The sequence below is a fragment of the Myzus persicae genome, unplaced genomic scaffold (assembly GCF_001856785.1).
Source record: "Myzus persicae strain clone G006 unplaced genomic scaffold, MPER_G0061.0, whole genome shotgun sequence".
Lineage (NCBI taxonomy): Eukaryota > Metazoa > Arthropoda > Insecta > Hemiptera > Aphididae > Myzus > Myzus persicae.
The window spans coordinates 1-21,828 of NW_019100933.1; the positions used below are offsets into that span (position 1 = coordinate 1).

At 27.6% G+C, this 21,828-nt stretch overlaps 2 protein-coding genes across 2 annotated transcripts; both read right to left on the reverse strand.

Moving 5' to 3' along the window:
- Window positions 1–5,830: 5,830 nt before the first annotated feature.
- Window positions 5,831–6,417, reverse strand: LOC111026897 (protein FAM200A-like; the record flags this gene model as incomplete). Its single annotated transcript, XM_022305076.1, has 1 exon — window positions 5,831–6,417. A coding segment is annotated over exon 1 (587 nt), but the record flags the coding sequence as incomplete, so codon positions are not given.
- A 7,052-nt stretch (window positions 6,418–13,469) lies between these two features.
- LOC111026898 lies at window positions 13,470–13,977 on the reverse strand. Its single transcript, XM_022305077.1, has 2 exons — window positions 13,746–13,977; window positions 13,470–13,618 (listed from the first exon to the last, which is right to left on the reverse strand). Exons 1-2 carry the CDS (start codon window positions 13,975–13,977, stop codon window positions 13,470–13,472), a joined length of 381 nt encoding a protein of 126 aa, XP_022160769.1.
- Between the last annotated feature and the right edge of the window lie 7,851 nt (window positions 13,978–21,828).

The following is a 21,828-nucleotide window of genomic DNA, read 5'->3' on the forward strand; positions in this document are numbered from 1 at the left end:
TTGGTTTTGTTCAATAAAAACAATCTATTTAGAAACAAACAAAAACTTTAAACCCAATATTAAAATATGATAATTTAAATACTTTAAATTTATTGTATACCAATCCTCAAATCAATATAAAGTAATTTTTAAAATTTTCAGTTTTCTCATTAATGAGAAATATATTCCAAGTCATAATCAATAATATTATTTATTAGCAATTTATTTTAGTGTATTATAATAAATAATTTTACAGATACAATATATTTTATAAGTGAAAAATAAAAAAAAATATTATAATCATTATTCAGGTAGGTTTGGCTAATATATATATTTTAGTCTCAAGTCAATAATTTTCTTAATTTCACTATTCTGCTTAGTTGAGCTTTTGAACACGTCGCTGCTGCACAAGATGATCCCCCTGAGTGTTTTCTTTTCGAATTTGTAGACATAATATCCAATGAATTATTATATTCAAATTAGATATTATCGATAGACATATAACTTGCGAAAAAGAATATGAAAACGATAAATTACAAGACTCGTAAAAACGCATGTGAAAAGTGAAAACAATATAATATTTTACTGTAGTCTGTAATACTGTATTCACTATTGTAAACACAATTGTGAACAAATGTCTCCTACGGGTGACGTCACTTTCCGATTTCTCCCACTCCTGCTTTTTGATATTTTCAATATGAGGCAACCTTCATTATCAATAAACCTTGGGTGCAAGTGGCCGTCTTTCCCGTTGTTGCTACCCCCCACTACTTCACTGCAGTAGTCATTTTTCGTGGTTTAGTCCCCTCTAACACCTCCGTAAGTAAGCTTTGATTTAAGAAACAAATTGTACGTACCAACATATTCTAAAAAAATTAATTGATAATGAATAACTATAGAAAACTGTATTTTATAGAATATACTATTTATAAAATATACCCTGAGAATCGATTCGCATAGGCCATAAAGTATAATACTAAAACCAGCACACAAATAACTAATAAGTAATAAAAGAAAAGCCAAAAATTAAGTACCTTTTATTTCTTCTTTATCTGTGGAATCTATAAGAATTTAGAAATAATATTATGTAGACAACGTATTAATAACCATTTACAATTCACGACTACAAATATATTTGATTATTATTTTATTGAGATAATATATCTATATCTTATCTTTACTAATCCATTGTACTTCAGAAGAAACTTTTTCAAGATTTTGTAATAAAATGTATGAAGTTTTACGATTATACTGTTAGTAATTTGTATGGAAGTTCAGAGTTAATTTGTCATTGATATTTGATATGTATTAACTATTATGGTTACTTACTACAATACTATCCAAATCATCACATGTATAGTGACTTATATAACTACTAAGTTATATTATACACTGTTATTAAAGATACTTACAATGTGTATTATAATTTATACTAATATATTACAATTTAAATATATTATATATTATATACAAATACAATGCGTCCCATGAAGAAGTGACCTAATGAAGTCATGATAATATGATAGTATAACACATTGAGTGCCACAAGTCAATATTTATGATGGGTATTTAGCAATACCTAGTATTTCGCTGTGAATTTTTTAAATTTATTATTTGTTTTTATTAAATGTATTATTTGAAATACTGACATTACAACTTATGTTATACTATAAAATATGTTATTTGTTTTCAGGGTAACCAATAATTTATTTCCACTCTTATTTTTTTTTTTAATATTTAAAATAAAAAACAATTGAATGTAATAAATACCAAATTCCCATAAAAACGAAACTTATAATATAATATGCTGATAATATATTATATAATAAATAGTAATAAAATATATATATTATAATAATATATAATAATAATAATAATAATATATTTCAGAACTTAATACTAATTTCCAGTGTATTAGGTACCTACTAATAAACTATTTATACGTATTTTCTCTATAATTTTAAGACATCTCTATACTTTAAAATTATATTCAGAATTAGATGCTTACAGCTTATCTACATATTTTACATTAATTAGGTACTGGGTTAGGTATAGGTAGTAGATACATAATATTTAACTAGTATGTTGTTAAATATGTAATTATTTACCTATCATAGGAACATTTTAAATTTTAATATCCTTATATTATAACTTATAATATTTTCATTTTTTTAAATATATTTTCAACTTTTGGTAAATAAAATTAATATAAATAATAATAATAAATAAAATAACTAAAATAACCGTCGTTGTCTAATTAACTTGTGTACTTGAGAAATAATAAAATGAAAATAGTAAAAATCACTCAACACAATTATTGGTGTAAATGTTATTCTATAAAGTAAATCATAATTTAAATCCCTCCATTGTGTATAAACAAATAATTTTATGTTTTTTTTTATTTAATAGAAAATTTACTAACTGTATTACGTAATACAATATGTAAAAAATATGACTGACATAACACTATGTACATAATAAAAATAACACATGAAGCACAAGTTCAGGAAAATCATGCAGCGATGGTACCCTCCAGTAATTTTTTTTTTATCCATTAATTTAATAGGTCGAGGCAACATTTTCTTTTAAGTCGGCGCGGTGGGTTGTCAGTAAGAGTACGTGATACTAGGGGAGAGACTTAAGGATTGTGATGGTGTTGCAGTTTAGTTTTATGTCATAAAAACTATTAATAAACAGAAAAAGTACTGTTCGCTCCAAGCTATTATGCAATTTTGTGGGGCAACGACGACCTTTTCATATCAGGTCCCCATTCATCCATACACCTTTCATTTTGCTAATTCTAAATTATTAGAATTGTTAAATTAATTTATTCTTTTTGTGCTGTTTTCGTGTGAATTAGCGGTCGATCTGCTGCATCATATTTATTATATATTTTGCGTCGTCTTAAAAATGTTTAAACCAGTGAAGGTGGCTTAGAGTTTTAATTTTGGCTAGTAAATTATTTTTCACAACTAAACTTTTACTCAGTACAAAATACAAATACTGAATATTGTGTTGAATTTAAAGCCAATGGTAAATCATTGTATGCAATGAAAAAAAAACTCAAAACATATAGGAAAAACAAATATGTTTAAATTGTTTTTCTTGTGTACCTAAATCATGTGATTTAATTTTATCATTGAAATTTGAAAATCAATTTTGACTAAACTTTTTTTTTGTAAACATGAAAAAATTAAACACGATTAATTAAAATAATGTTTCATTTAAATCAATAAAAGTGAGTACCTGAAGTCATAAAAATGAGAGTAGGTACCAACATGGAATATTGTAAGTACATAAATGAGTTCATTATCAACTTTAAATAAGGTCAAATTTACAACTTATACCAAAAGAAACCTAACCTAACCTAACCTTGAATCACAAAGTAGAAACTAACAGCTGTTAACCGTATTTATATATTTTAATTATAATTATTTAGTTAATAAAGTTTATAATGATTGGCTTATTGATAATCTGTCTCATAGACAAGTCATAATAAAGTAATCTGTAAATTGTTACAAAAGCAAACTGTATATTCTATGAATCAATTTGTAAAACTTGACTAACGAAAATAAAACAATGAAAATACTTACAATTGGCCACTAAAAATCAAATAGAATAAATTAAATACAATAATAAAAAGGTTTATTTGTTTTTATATTTATAAAACGATTTGCATTGGCAACAGATTTTTGACTAAAATTTTAATGATTACAATTTAAAAGTAATATCAACAGTCCTTGAATATAATATAATATGATTACTATTTTGTTAGGTTAGGTTAATAAATACCATTGAATTCAACTGCTATGTAATCTTTCACAGTATCTGAAAATGTATCATTAAAGTATTATATTTCGAAGGACTATACCTACTATATACTCAGCATTATTAAATGCACTAGGTAGTGAAACAGCAGCATTTATGTGCTTATGCAATGAAACATTCCTTATTTTTTTTAAGATGTTACAGTGGACGCACGCTAAGAATTTCGTATGGATAAGGAGTGTAAGGGTTCTATTACTATCTTATATTTTTTAGTTATACTTAGTTAAGATAAACATTATATAGATATTACTTATCATCGTACAAAGCATTAATTATAGTCGGTTTTTCATTTAAATAAAAAATTCAGATGACATGTTGCTTTTTGTAGTTTACACAAAATATACACCACAATAAACAATAATAAATCTACATAGGTAGATTATAACAGAATTGTAGTAATAATTATCAAATATTAAGTATATCGCACACCAAACTACACTACAGCGAGAGTCCAATAACTACTATTTGTTTTGAATCAATATCCTTACATCAAATAAATTAATAAGTATCGAAATACTTATGAGCCCTTACATAATAATATAAAATTTACTCTAAATATATACAGTGGTCACCGCTTATTTTAATCACGGTTAATGTTATCAAACGTTTATTGTTATCGGAAAGTATAAGTACGGGTCGAATGTATACTTCGTATATCTTCGATCATATACACTGGATAGAGCTATGGTTTAAAATCTTGAAGCATGGCTGTTCGGCCTGTTCGTGCCCGAATTTATCACTGCGCATGAGCAAAGTATATGCTCTAAGCCAGTGGTTTTCAACCTTTTTTGGGTCGCGACCCCCCATTTTTATTTTTTTTTTTATACTGCGACCCCCTTCAAAAAAGAATGTTGGTTTATTCATCAAAATTTGATTTAATTACTGAAAAAATATTTATATGTTATACGATTTTGATTAATTTACACTTAAAAATTTAATTAATTCATAATACAACATTATTTTAAAACAATACAAGCATATACAATAAATTTAAATATAAAAAAAAAATACATAATACATAAACTGTTGTTAATGGGATACTTGAGCTTGAGCTTTTGAAATGATTGTTTCAATATTAGGTTTTATATTAGAGACTGCAACTCTTAGATCTGATTCTAAGTTTAATTTTGTCTGATATTTGTTTTTTATAACTGTAAGAGCTGAAAACGCCGTTTCACAAAGCTAAGTGGCAGAAGTGTTGATACAGCTATTTTTGACAATTCTGAGTATTCTGATTTTATTTTTCCAAAATTATCACTTGTAGTTTCATTAAATTTTATACGCAGATTTTCATCGGCAGATAACTCAATTAATTCCTCGTTCATAACTAAACTTAATTCAGAATTCATTTCATTTATATTAATAGAAAATGGATTTCTTATCCATCCCAACTTCTTTCTGGAAACTTTTCAAACCGTATGTTAAAATGGTTTTCCAAATTGTTGAGATGAACTAATATTATGTCTTTTATTTTTTTAACCTTTTCACTGCTAAGTTTTTTTTTCCTAAAATACTCTTCTCTGCTGAGTTAATTTTGTGTTTTTTTTTTTTAACACAACAGCGTCACTTTAGTAACAACTGGAATAAATAATATGTTAAATACATTTTCATTCCTACCACAATGAACATAGAAACGTTTTTTTTATACCATTAAACTCGTTTAATTTTTCTGCATTTTTCGGTGTAATCACTAATGAGATAACGTGCGTTTTTCTTTTTATAGATACAGGAACGTAATAGTACGTCCGTAGCAGGGAACGGTATGTTTGCGTGCGACGTAATAGTACGTCCGTAGCAGTGAAAAGGTTAATATCAAATATTTCATTGTCAGCAATAAATTCTGAAAAACATGAAAACATTTCGAAGTTTTCATTATTAATATAATTTATCCACAAACCTTTTTTTTTTAAAAGCATCGATTTTATCGGAGAGAATTAATATATTTGTATTTTTACCTTGAAGACTTAAATTTAAATTATTTAATTTTTCAAAAATATCGGCAAGGTAACTTAAAATTGCTAACCATTCTTCATTTAAGAAGTGTTCTGCGAGTGTATTTTTATGTTCAAGGAGAAAAATTCGTATTTCATCTTTAAGCTCAACAATTCTTAATAATATTTTACCACGGGATAACCACCTAACTTCAGTATGAAGTAGTAGTTTTGTATGATCAGATTCCATTTCATTACACAGTATCGTAAATAATCTAGAATTGAATGATTTTGATTTTATAAAGTTAATTACACGTATAGCATTTTGCAGTACTTCGTTGACAAATGGTTCAAGTTTTTTAGATGCTAAAGCTTCCCTATGAATCATACAATGAGTAAATAGTATACTTGGTGAAATTTCGTTAACTTTAGCTCTAAAACCTTTCTTTGATCCAGTAAGTGCTGCTGCACCATCTGTACAAATGGCCTTACACATTGACCACGAAATTTCATTATTTTCAAAAAATTCATTAATAAGGGTAAATATGTCATTACCAGTCCTGCCATTTAAAGTTTGACAAAATAAAAAGTCTTCTAAAATGTCTTCTTTGTAAATATACCTGACATAGATCAGAAGTTGAGAAAAGTTAGAGATATCTGTAGATTCGTCCAGTTGCATTGCAAAATAATTACTTCGCAATATATTTAAAAGTTGTTTTAATATATCATCAGATATGTTTGAAATCCAACGTGATAACAGTATTATCAGATAATGGAATTGATTTTAAATCATTTGCATATGCCTCACCGTGCATAGCCGTTACAATTTTTATAGCAGCTGGCAAGACAAGAGATTCGCCAATCGAATGCAGTTTTTTTGTTTTTACTATTAAGTATGAAACCTCGAATGATGCAACTAAAACTTTTTGTGAAACTGTAGAAAATTTATTTATAACTTTGTTTTGAATATTTAATGCATTTTCATGTCTTTTAAAAAATTGTTCATCTTTATTACTATATTGCGGATGTTTCGTTTCTAAATGTCGTTTAAGTTTAGAAGGTTTCATACTTTCGGAAGCCAATATTTCTAAACATATTACACACTTAGGACGATGTTTACCTTTTTCTTCAATAAAAGTAAATCCAAATTGTATATACTGATCTTGAAATTTACGTTCTTTTTTTTGGTTCTCAACATTTAAAGTTTTTTTTCTTCCAATTCCTCGTTGATAGGCTGGTCCGTTGTTGTTTCCGACAGTTTACGTTTTTTATTTTCACTTGCACTTGCACTTGTACTTGCGCGTTTAATTAAAAATTTTTCCATTTTAAAACAGTAAAGTAACGTACTTTATATCGCGTGAGATACATGTACTGCACGAATGACACCTAAGTAGGAACTGATTATTATAAATATTTCCGACTGAAACTGTTCAAATATACCTATGTATATGATACGAGTTACGAACAATTTAATAATCCATATCCGCTATCGATAAGATAAAAAATAAAAAATTAAGATTATACGCTCCTCAGCATGTTCTATAATCTATAATTCTCTATATAAAACAAAATTAAAAATTAACTTTATTTTATTTTTAAATAAAATGGAAAAATCATTTCATCTATTATTTTTGGCGACCCCCAAACCTATCATTCGTGACCCCCAGGTTGAAAACCACTGCTCTAAGCAGGCACGCCCGGAGGGGGGGGGCAGGTGGTGCAAATGCACCACCTGAGAATTTTAATAATTTGGATTTTTCAAATAAATAATAAAATATAAAAATTCCTTCTCTGTACATTTTTAATTTATGCCCATGATTATTCCCAATATAGTAAATATTAAATACTTATTAGCTATTCTGGCATCTGGCTATTCTGAGATACCACCGTCTGCCGCATTTTAGTACTGTACACAGTCACGTCTAACCACGAGTCTATTAATACATTTATTTTGGTCATTAATAAATAATAATATTATTATGAATTTCGTTATCTGACATCTATTCTGTGGTATACTATTATTTATATATATATATATGTATGTGTGTGTTATACATCTAAAATTCTATCTAATTTTTATATTTTATAAGAAGTAATAAATAAATTGAATTATGTTTTTAATATATTTTGATATACCCATTATTGATGATAAATAATATATGTCATGTAATAAGTGTTAGGGGGTGTGGGGGGCAAAGCCCCCCACATCCTATATTGATATTAAAAATATTTTGTACCTAGTGAGCTACATCTCTGCGGGCGTGCCTGGCTCTAAGCATTCGCTACCTAATCGTCCTTATCACTATAACACATTATTGTTCCTTCCCCGTCCCGAGCGATCTATTTCATTTCTCACGCATGCGTAATAAGTACTTCGGGCATGAACAGGTCTGCTTCAAACACGGACTACACGTAATATACGCTATAGTTCTATCCAGTGTATATGATCTAAGACTTATATAGTTATATGTGTAAATTATGTCGGCTATTTGAATCAATACGCCGCATAATACTATCAGTTTGAGGTCATAAAATCAACATTTTGTAACATACAATAATTTAAGATTTCTCCAAATGTCTCATAATAAAGATAAAAATTGTAACAAAGATATAAATGTAACACATTGATATCTACTGCATTAAGACAGTACCGTCGCTGCTCGTCGACCAGTATCGCGTTTGTACGCATCCGTACATATTATACATATTTATTTTTATTTTATTTTATTTTTTTAAATTTCCAATTTATACCTACATATATAACGCAGGTTTTATTATTTTTTTTAACTTTTCGTTTAGTGTTATATCAATCGGATTATGTTATCCCGTACCAAAGTGATTACATTAAGCGGCGACCACTGTATTATAAAGTTTAACTCTGTTTTTGGACTCATAAAAAATATCAAAAAATAATACAATAATATTGGTGACCGTAAAGGATACCTATGTCAATATTTATTCAATAATATAAATCTATTTAACACGAAAAATGATTCTCAGCGAAGACAGACTGTCAGACGTAATCGAACTTACTAAAGTGGGTTGAATTGATTTTTTCAAAAAAACATTGCATTCGAAAATTATTGTGTTAATAAAATATTAAAATAATCTTTGCAAGATTCGAATACAAACAAATAATATATTTAAATTTCAACAAAAAATAAATGATTTCTATTCTGTGTTTAGATATTTAATATATAATTTCATCAAAATTTAAACTTAAAAATCTAATAAATAATAACAAGGGGTGGTGGAGGGAGTATCCTAGTGGACTAAAGCGTCGGTTGCAACTTTGCGCCGTCACCTGTTCGAACCTCGGTCACGGGTGGCACTTTTCTCCGGGCAGTAGTCATGTGTCTGGAGAGAGAGACCGCATCCCCCAACTGGGCATGCCAGAAACCTACGGGTACCAAATCAAATTTCTGCTAAACACAAAAACATACGCGAGTTAAGTCTACCGTTCCTCAACCCTACAAATCAACAAACCTATACATATTACAAACCTACAAAAACAGCTAATGACCGTAGTTGCCGGGCTTAGCGAATAATTTTTAAAAAAAAACCTGGTCGTAATAATTTTTAGATTCTTATACAATACGAATTTATTATGAGAATCTAAGTTTCAACATTTCAATCTATATCTGTAAAATATATGAACGTATTATACATTTCGAACTACAAGATAATTTGTACATTTTTGATATTTTAATAAATTGTATTAGTATATGAATTTCATATAGATACTTTAAAAATAATTATTCCATTATTATTTAATATTACTTAACGACTATTATAAAAACTCATGATTAAGCTTGAATTGAATTCTCAAGCATTTAAAAAAAACAATTCAATATTATTATTGGCATTCATAGAAAAAATTAATAAAATAAAATGAAATTCAAATGTATACAAATAGTTTAAGAGTCCAAATATTTTTAAAATTTGATAATGTACAGATAACGATAAAATAAACATATTTTGGTAAAAATTTAACTTAAACTAAATAGAATAAATAAATAATACATTGACTTTATGATTATCAAACCAGTAGACGATAATACTTATTATTTATATTTATTTTGAATATTATACTTTAAAAAAATAATGTAACATAAATAAAATATCTTATTTGTACAATTAACTCACTTTTAAATCCACAGAAATTTCTTAGAAGAACTATAACATTTTAAAATTATCCTTATTAGTGTTTGTGAACATAAACAACTATGTAATGTAATGGTTCAACAATCAGAACAATCTGTAATGAACTAGGGCCACTTATTGTTATTTGAAAGACAAACAAAATTACAATTGATTTATTAAATATAAATAGTGATTATTTATGAAACCTTTTACCAAACTATAATTTAAGAAAACATAATATAATATACCCTATTCATGAATTTAAATAAGTGGTGTATCATAATCAAATTTATATTTATTATAAATTATAAGGCTTACGTACTTTCACAATACTCTAAAAATTAAACAATTCATGTAATTATAAATGTAAAACGATTTATAAACTAAAATGAATTATTCAGCTGCAGATTACGTATACTAATATAAGATTATACAAATGTGATATTATACAGGAACTTAAATTTTCCCACTAGAATCAAAGAATTGTTTTTTTTTTTAGATCGATGGATATTAAATTGTTACTATACCTAGATCATACTATTATATTATAGGCACAATTAAAATCTAGTAAATAGCATAAATTGTACTAATCTGAATAGTCATATAGTAAAAGTTGATTTCAGTTTATTTATTAATTCTAAACAAATTTACAATTCACTTGTTATCTATATCAACACTATAATTAATAATAAAAATACAATCATCATCTAACAATAATCAATACATACGTCGTTTGATATCCAAATTAGCTGTGATGGCTGGCCTAACCGAAATTGCAATAACTACAATTGTTATAGTTATTAAACAATGTTTTAAAAAAAACATTTTAATATAAGATTGTAATGGAAATAATATGAACGTTGAACAATAAATGAAATAAAATAAAATGTCTTGATGACTTTCATAAGCGACTTGCTCCCCCTCCTTTTTAAACATAAGAATGTTATTATTCAGTATTTTTTGTTGAACGTCGTACTTCGTTTTTAACGATTGTGCAAATAAAGGGTTTTTAACACAAAACCCAATGCATGCCATAATATGAGCGAAGGCACAAAATCGTGCGCCTGCGTGTATAGAAACCACAGTCTTAAAAATATACGTGTTTTGGACCACCAGCTGTGTCGACCGTATAGAATATTTTAATGTAATAGAAAATGTATTTTTAAAATGAACACGGATACGTGCATCGTGGTCGGCAATGGTATTGACAATTAGTATTTTTAAACATAAAAATATATTATTTCAGTACCAATATTTCCATACTATACTATGGTAACTAGTAACATAGTTCATACTACAGTATAGGTACAACATAGTACCATAATATGATAAAATATTATGAATTTTATTTCCACTACTGCCTGAAATATTTCAAAAAATATAATTTAATGTTTTTACTGATAATACAATTATAATATAATATACTATTTTAATATATTTAATTTGTTATACATATGACTAATGATATTATATTAAAGTCGTACCCCCACCCACAGCAACCATTAACTGACACTGCGCATGACAATTTTAAACGTAAATTACATTCCTTTTTTATGAGTAACAAACATTCTAAATTTAATATAATCATAAATAAAAACACGCAAACAGTAATCGGGTTAACGAAGTTTCCGACTTAACTGCAGTGCATAACAATCTACTCTAAAACCCAAGGTACACAGTTACCAGTTACGTCGTATAACATAAAATTAATGCATTAATGCATTATTAAAATATTACCCTATAACCATATTAGTAGTTTGTCACCATACATAAATAAAGTTTTATGAAAGTGTAATAATTATTTATACAACATATTATAAGAGTTACGGTTGTATCGTATAATATATCGCGTTGTTTTAGTTATGGATAAAAAATTGACAAAATGTAGCCAAATGGTTAGATGATATTACATATTACATATTATATAGGTAAATTGTGCAATTACGTTTCGTTTGTTGAAATCGGGGAAAAAAATATAAAATTATTTCAAAATCAAAATCTTGGAAAACAGATCATTTTCCTACATTATACATGGCTCTTTTATATAATTATACTCTAATAGAATATAGCACAATACTGGAGTAAAATTAATACATGCCAAAAATACTTTTTAAATGAATTAAAGTACAGAAAATGATATTTTGAAAAGTATTATATACATTTTAATACTCAGTGACAGTAAATTTATCTTGAGTATAATTAATACAAATACTTAAAATTAAAGTATTTTTTATAAATAATTGTTTGAACCTTACTAATGAACTAAACAGATTTTCACTGTGTATGCAAATTGTATAGCAATTCATGTTACATAAGTATGTAGCAACATATTTACATATATTACATTTTTATTTTACAACTCATTATTATTACCTAAGTATAAATTTGGTGTCAATTTTCTATATCAAATTATTTTCCTTTCTGGTTGGGTTGTAGTTTATTTTTTTGTTAAGTGGTATATATCTATACGATTTGAGAGTAACGCTGAATAGATAAATATAATTTTCACCAAAAAAAAACTTTGTTTTTCAAATCTACTTCTCAATAGTTTAAAAACTTAATACTAATATATTGTTCAAATTAGCATATTATTGATGTATGAAAATATGGAATTCACCTAAAATATTCTATTTCGGAAAATGATATAAGTAATGTAAATAGATTGTTTATTCAGTTACAATAAACATGTGGAAGAGGCCATAAGTATTTTAAACAGACGTATAATCGTTATAATATACGTGGCCAAATACAGTAGGCTGAATTGTATTTATAAAAACAAAATTGCGTTTGATTGCTTTTATTGTGTGTACAAAAATAACAATATACTAAAACAGCTTCAAATGCCCACAAGTAATATTTTAAAATTACAACCAGTAAACTAAAATCGATACTTTTTGTTCAAATATCCAATTTGGAAAAAATTGAACACAATATTTCTATGAAAAAACACTGTTTTTTAATATATTTTTTAGATTTGTTATAGGAGTGTTAGATTCAAGATTTTGATCCTTATATGTAATGCATTTACTGCATGTTTCAATGTATTTGTGAATATAAGAGCATATTTTAGCATTATGATTGAAAATTTGAAAAAAAAAACATGTATTATTTATTTTTTTGGTTTTCTATATTTTAATTTGAAAAGTTTGTTTTGTGATTCCATTCCAATAAAATGACAGTGTACAAAATGTATAAGTGGATGTCACTCTGCTGTACAATGGGTTACAAGTGGGTCACTGTAATGGATGGTGTACAATTTTAATTCATTGATAACTATAAGCATTGTACATAATGAACGATTATGAACGAAGGCGGTCTGCCATTCTAAAATATTACTTAGTAATTTAGTGTATTTGATGATATTATTGTGATTAAAGTAATTTATTTTATTATTGTTATGGTAGATTAAATGCATTTTTGACAAAAAAATACATTTGAAATGTCATTGTAGGTATAAAATATGATAATTAATTTAAATGTTTCAAGTACCCACGAGTGATATTTTTTTATATTTTTTTATTACTTATTTAGTATGTAATTTCGTCTAATTTTGAACATTTTTTTTTTCTTTCAATCCTTAGATTGGTTTTAAATGACTTTGATGGCTCTCCACTTATCCCTATCCATTACAGCTACTTTTAGTTCTTTATAGTTGGTTTTCCCTTTATCGTCTATGATCTGTTTCATAAATGGTGTTCTTGGTCTACCTCTTCCTGCTTTTCCTTCTATTTTTCCTTCTATTATTGTCGTTATCCATTCATTATTTCTCATAATATGTCCGATCCATTTTTTCCTCCTTTCTTTGATTGTCTGCCATATTGCTTTTTGTTCGTTCATTCTTAGGTATACTTCTTCATTTCTAACTTTCTCTGTCCAAGAAATTTTCAATGCTCCAACACCATGTTTCAAATGCTTCAATCTTTTTTCTTTTCGCTTTTAGTATCGTCCATGTTTTTGCCCCATAGAGGGCTATACTCCATACAAAACTCTTTATAAGATTTTTCCTGGTGTTTAAGCTAACAGTGTTTGCCGTCAATAGGTGCTTCTTTTTGTAAAATGCTTGTTTTGCTTGTGCTATTCTACCCTTTATGTCCATTTCGCTTCTTCCATCATGTGTTATTTTGCTTACTAAATATGTAAAACATTGAACAGTTTCCAGCTTCCAATTTTCAATCGTTATGTTCGAAAGCAATTCCTGCTGGTTATAGGATATCTCGGCGAAAGAGATTACGGCTAAACTTTTTCGGCGAACGGGTATATCGGCGAATGGATGTATCGGCGAAATTACATTAAACACAAATATTTAATTATACGTAACACAGAGTTTGTTTCTAATTTAATACGTCAATAAATTCCTAACCAACAACTATTCTCTATCACTTTTCGTATTTGATTATTGTACATATTTTGCTACCCAATTTCGTACAAATTCTATTTTAATAAAAATAAATAAGTAAATAAGTTATCGGGATTTCGTGGTCACGGGTTTAATCTTTAATTGTATTTTCGATTATAATGTTGTTATTTGGCCGATAATGTCATAACGATAACTATCGTTTATCAGTTAAACTGTAATAACGTATTGGAATGTGTTTTTAAAGTTACAATGTGTTGGTGATCAAGTTGAAATCAAACGGTCCACGTTCCATATTTAAATACTGTGTTATTTTGTTACTGTATTATTTTTTATTAACTATGAGTACATTAACGATTAGGTCGAAACCAAAATTGGTGGACGAAAGTACAGTAGTCCATAACTAAATTAAAAGTGGTACACATTGAGGCTGGCAAAGAAGCAAAACAGAAATTAAAATGGAAAAGAACCACAGAAAATATAAAAACGAAGGTGGAAAATTATTCAAACCAAGACATAATACCATATTTAAAAAGTTTGGCATACAAAATTGACTTTTACATTTTTAGTATTATTTATATTTATATTATATTATATTTATTTAAGTATTATTTTTGTTATTTATTAATTATTATTATATACTTACATATGGTCCTAGGACATCTATTTTATTAAGTTATTATTGACTAAATTATTGAATTATATAATATGGAATTTAAATTTTTAAATTTCTGGTTAGGTCTTGTGGTTTCGCCAATACATCCATTCGCCGATATATTCGTTCGCCGGTATATCCATTAGCCAAAAAAGATTCGCCAAAATGTCTTTCGGCAAAATAAATTGGCCGGTTACCATTCCTGCTTGCTGCATATTAATATTTTTGTCTTGCTCTTATTTATTTTCACTTTGTATTCTTTACTGCTATCATTCATTTTTGTTAACATGTTGCCTAAAGCTTCTTCACTTTCCGCAATCAATGCTATGTCGTCTGCAAAGTGCAACATTTGTACTAGCATACCGTTAATTTTAATTCCTCCAATTTCGTCTTCCCTTTATTGCTTTAAAGTATTTTCAAGTACAGATTAAATAGTGTTGGTGATAAGTTACACCCTTGTCTAACTCCTTTTTCAATGTTTGCTTCTTCCCATAATTTACTTCTTTTATCTGTTATTACAGCCTTTTCGTTTAAATATAACTTTTGAATAATTTGAACATAAAAAATCTAAAAAAAAACTGTGCTTATACATTTTTAGATTTTTTGATTACAGAATAATCTATTTGCATAGAACCATAGAACATTGTTTTAAGTTTTCAACAGTAAAATTAGTTGAAAATTTGAAAATTTGAACAATAAATGCTTGTAAAAAAAATCGTGAATGTGTATCACTATATTTTTCACCTAATACATGAAATATATTATATCAGTACCCTTATTTTATTACATTTTCAAGGTTTTTGACAAGACCAATAACATTTTATGTCGTGTAAATAGTAAGAAGTAAAAAAAAAGACTTAATAAAAGTAGATAATAAGACAGAAAAACATACATTTTTATATGTATGAATATATGATTATTATATTATCAGTTTAATTAGTCATAATATTGAATTATTATATCATTTTTATATTGTATTTGGATCTTATGATCTATGAATTTGAAATAAATGTGATTAAATACCTACTAAAGTTGTTGTTGTAAATTGTTGCATATTTTAAATTTTTTAAGTTTAACGACATATTTTTGACAATAGGAGCACATTTTAAGTTTCTAATACATATTTTAATACAACTGCCATATAGAAACAAAATGTCCCAGAACGGACCAGCCGTATTCCAGAACATTGAAAATAAATCGGATTATTGAAACATCACATCTGTTATTCGAAAAAAAAATTGGCTAAATATATATTTATATATTAAATATTTATACATAACATTTATGTACATAACCTTACCTAAACTTGTATATATATATGTTTAGTATATTTATGAGTATCTATATTATACTCATTACACAGGTTATCCGGCGATCACCAATGTACTTTAATCTTATATTTTCTGTCGTTAGATACTTTTATCTTTACTGTACTTTATCGTAAATACAGTAGCTATTATAAAAATGGTCTTCCCTATACGTACATCGTTTGTAATTCAGCTCCGGAGTGAGTACTTAAAGTTGATTTGACGAAATCTTAAAATGTCTAAAAGTCCAAAGATTTAAGTTTGAAACAGAAGGTCGAGTTATCGAAGTCATACTATCTATGTGCTTAAAAAAATTAATAATGAAAACTCGCACGAAAGTATGGCCATTGAGTTACTTGACGCAAAATAACAAATATCGATAGATAGATATTTTAAATAAAATAGTAAAATATATATATATATTTATATGTACCTACTTTTTAAATTATATATACACAGTTAAATTCACTGCATAATACAATCATTTTTTTTTAAATTGTACATAGTTTATAATACAATGCATATTTTAAAATTTTTTTGAGTACCCTTTGTAATAGGTATAATTATATATTTTTCATTTTTTGCCATCTTAAAGATTAATCTGATAGCTTATTAGAAACAATCGGTTAATTAACACATTTCACCTTGGTCCCAAAGTATTTATAGTAAGCGTATTTTATCATATTTTATAATTAGACCATTCGTATGAGTGTTCAACTGGTAATCTTAGAAAAAAGTTGAAATTCACAATCAAAAAACAACATGCGACAATAGAGTCTATAAATAGTTCAAGATGAGTCAAAATATTTTGAGAATGTATTATGTATCGAAAATGCTAATATAAATATTCAGTGAAAATGTAATTTATCTTCTGTCAGTTAGTACATTACCAAGGGCGCTGAAACCCATATTGATGTAGGGCGACTGCCCTACATAGTTAAGTGGGTGGGTCGTGGGTGTGTGGATAGCAGTTGGTAGACCTAACCAAATATTTTATTTATCTTATTAAAAATACATTACATATATCTATTTTATAACTGTCTCCTAAAGTGCAACTAAGAAATAATAATTAACCTAAATGAATATTTCGGTAAGGTGGATGGGTGGGTATGTTGTTAAATATGATATGCCCTATATATATTTTTATAGTTCGGCGCCCCTGTAGTCTGTACATTACAGTGTTGTTATTTCTGTCTCGCGATTTGGACTTTAGGGAAGGTTAACTTTTTGTGAGCTCGACACTCTCGGGTGTCGAATGAATTACAACTAGTCGATATAGATACAACCAATGATAGTACTATTGAAACGATTAGATACATTATACAAGGCTATGTCAATTTATATTATAAACTTATCATAATATTATATATAGGTACATATGAAAACGATAAAAAGTATAAGTATATCGTTTAATTAGGTGCAAATGTATAATACGTGTTATATTATAATAAAGAGATCGACGTTTTTTTGCCCTAAAAACGTTTTAATTATAGTGCAAATAATAATCAAGATCAAAATTCTAAAATATGCTAGTATATATGTCCAAAAATATTAAAATAAGCAGAAAATGCATTAAAAATCAGGGTCTTGAGAGTGAATCGACCAGAGCATGAAACACACCCAAAACAAATGCAAACAATTTAATTTGAAAAAACAGTTTTTTTTATAGATTTTTAGTGTATAATTTTCGGTGAAATTAGGTAGATATTTAAACGAAAAATATTGACTTTAATTAACTGGTTGTAGCTTAAAAATATTATTTAATGGTACTTGAATGTTTAAAATATTTTTATGTTCTAAACGCACAATTACATTTCAAAAGCAATTTCGTTTTAGTAAATATAATTTAGCCTTCTGTATTTGGCCACGTATATAACAACGATTATACATCTGTTTAAAATGCTTAGGTATGGTCGTATGGAGTCTGCCGCATTTTTATTGTTACTAAATAAACAAACATGATATGCTCTAGATACTTATATTATACTGCTTAAATAATATAAGTCTTGTAATTTGGTATTTTTTCAATGGAACTCTGACATCTTATATTTCTGATTGAAAACGTTTGATAATATGCATAACCAAATCGACCATATACTAGTTAGCACATGATTCAAAATCTGTAGACTAGGCTATACTGCTATAGGCTAAGCTAAGAGTCTAAGACTAATGGTATTTAGATTTCCCCCCCCCCCCGACAACGTGCTATTCCACTTGTTAAAATTAGCCGTACTTACTGGACGTTTAGCCCCCCAGACAGAAATATTTCCCACCTGTTTAATATTTGTATTTATATTTTTTGTCCGGGGGGAATTAGTGCTGATCGGGGGGGAGGCGTCCAATGTATCGGGGGTGAAAAACATATAACCTAACCCATAACTAGTGATGGGCAAAATTATCTTGGTCTTGCAGTCTTAGTCTTGGTCTTGTTCTTGCTGCAAGACCAAGACCAAGTCCAAAACAAGACTCACACTGCAAGAATCTTGCGGTCTTGCAATAATTAATTTCATTTTTTAAAAAAATTTTCCCAGAAAAATGTCATTTATTATAGGGTAAAAGAAATAATTTATTAGGATTATAATAAAAACGTAATATTGCATTTGCCGTACAACACGTTCCAAGAATTGAGAAATTAATGAATTATTGAAAACAAGATAAATATAATAAATAATTGGATACCATGTCTATAATGTGGTTTTGTAATAATAGCAATACAGACACTTAATGGAATTATTTTTAGCTGTCGAATTAGATGTGCGAGCAGTGAGCACAAATAAATACCTATTATAATAATAACATAAGTCACCGATACGGGCGATACGGTATATTTATAAACCTCAATATTTATTTAGGGCCGTAAATATGAACCTCTTTCCATTGAATAAAATACTAATAACAGGATTTAATTAAAGTTGGTACTTCGGGTATTACTATTATATTGTACGGATTTATTTTGTTTGCTATTCGTGTGATACCGTTAAATTGTATATTGTGTATAGGTACTAACTACCAAGTAATGTCGATTATCGTATTTCTGCCGCTAGCGTTTAAACAGTTAGGCAGTGGCGCCAAAGTATATGTTTACCTATGACAAATGTCATAGGTGAATTTGGTAGGTGGGATGACCTTTGTTATTTAATGTAAAAATTTAGAAAGTTGTAATACCCTACTACCTACTGTAGGTACCTACCTACAAAGCTATATTATTATTCAAGTTATCTGTGTTACAACCAAATGTATTCATACAATATGACGAATCGAAAATACTGTTAAGTATACGTATACGAATTCAATAATCTGTAAATAAAACAATATTCATGAATTCATTGTCGATATTATTTTTGTTTGTATTTATTAACTGGGTATTTATAGCTCAAACGCGGTAACGATAAGAAACCCGATTTTTAACTCTCGTGTAGTGTCACGCGCGGGTCGGTGGTATGTCCAGTGTACACCAAGTAATAAATTTTGCGCTAACCTAACATAAAACATTGACATAAATTAGCTAATTTTACGGTAAAACATGGGTTTAAATAAAATAAAACTCTAAATATAATACTCTAAATAAAATTCTTATCTACAACTTTTATTACAGTAAACCTTTTCCGTAAGCCGGATTACTGTAAGTACGAAAATATGACGATTGTTACCAAATATGATAATAATGAAATAATCAAACCATGATAGCGGTTAGTACATCTACTTATAAAACGTATTTAAGAAATTCCAAACGAATGCTAAAAATAAATCATATTTATAAATGTTTGATAATATCAATATATACTCCAAATACGTGTGTTGTCTATGTGTGTGGTAAGCACTGTAAGCACTAAGCGAGCGAGTGCGTTATTAATTTATTGCTACGAACTGGTATAGTGGCATCTACGATTCATCACTTCATGTCTTCACGTCTTTACGTCTTTGTCATTACCACTTACCAGTATACGAGTATAATGTGTGTAAATTGTTTGTTCAATATTGACAGTTATTTCTATAATTTAGTATTTACTATTTTAATCATAAAAAATTGAAGATCGTGATCATGTTGAAATGCAAATATTGTGGTCGTGAGAGGGATATAATCAAAGTTAATAGATTTAATTGGAACAGACATATAGAATTTTGTAAAATAAAATACTCTACTACAAAAGAAAAAAAAAGAAAATGTTCTACTCAAAACTTTAGAAGTTTTTTTATAACTTCTAATGAAAAGCCAGGTAAGTTTTAATGTTTTATTAAGATAAATATATTAATTATCGCTCTTAAATTAGAATATATTTTACTATTCAATCCACCATCGGGACCACACTTCGGCGGGTTATGGGAAGCGGCGGTGAAAAGTGCAAAGTATCATTTAAAACGTGTAATGGGTGAAACGAAACTAACATTAGCAGAATTAAATACACTAATATGTCAAGTCGAAGCATGTCTTAACTCAAGACCAATCACTCCAATAGGTAGTGACCCAGATGAACCTGAAGCTCTGACACCCGCCCATTTCTTGGTTGGAGGATCTCTGAGCCTACCTCCAGAGCCCGATAGACTCAGTGAAGCTCCAGGTGGATTAAGACGTTGGAAACACGTGCAATACCTCCTGCAACTGTTCTTGTTTTAACTTGTTTATATTTTAATTTTTAATAATATTCATTAGTACAATATAATTTAAGAATACACAGTTTTATAAAACAGTTTTATAAAAACATTATATTACAAAAAACGTGACATTACAATTTTCATACAATGAGTGAGAAAAAAACATATCATATTAATAATAACTTAACCTAAAAATCATTACAATTAAATATAATTGACAGTGTATACAACTGTCACATCTCCCTCTTTTTTAACAAAATATTTTTTTTTTTTTTTTTTAATGTTTTAAACATAGATAAAAGATTAATTATAATAACTAATAACAATTAACACATAATCTGAAAAAATTATAAATTTAATTTTTGTGGCTTTTTAATTATTCTCCCCACTCTACTAATTTTTTTTCCTTCTATTTCTTTTCCATTTATTGTTTCAATATTCTCATCACTTTCAATATTTCCAGATTCCTTTAGATCTTTATTTTCCTCAGCATTATTTTCAACCTTATCAGTTAAATCTCTGGGTAATCTTTTTTTTATCCATCTACTGTTCCTTCTCAAAATCTTCCCTTTTCCATCTTTTATAAGATAACTCCTGGGCTCACTCAATTTTTTTACAATTTTAGCAGGATTCCATAGTTTGTTAAATTTGTCTTGTACATAGATTGATTGATCCATAAAATAAGTATCCTCTGTTCTCTTTGCATTTCTAACGTACAACTGTTTTTGTTTCTTTTTATTTTCCAATATTTTATCATGTACCTTTTTCACTTCAGGCTTTAATTGATTTTCCCTATTTACTGCTATTGTACTTCTTAATTCTCTTGACTGTAATAGTTGTGCAGGACTATAAGATAAACCTGTTAAAGGTGTATTTCTGTATGCTAATAAGTACTCAAAAATGCTTTTTTCTGTAAATTGACTTTTCTTTAACATATCCTTGGCGATGCCAACCCCTTTTTCAGCTAATCCGTTACTTTGGGCGTAGTAAGGACTTGATTTTGTCAATTTGAAATTCCAATCTTTAGCAAAGACACTG

What these genes read in the sequence shown, in the direction of transcription:
- LOC111026898 (XM_022305077.1), bottom strand. Translation starts at nt 13,977, where the DNA reads ATGGACATAAAGGGTAGAATAGCACAAGCAAAACAAGCATTTTACAAA. An exon ending in AAATTTCTTGGACAGAGAAA is followed by an intron (nt 13,619 to 13,745) that starts GTTAGAAATGAA and finishes CGACAATAATAG; the next exon opens with AAGGAAAAATAGAAGGAAAA.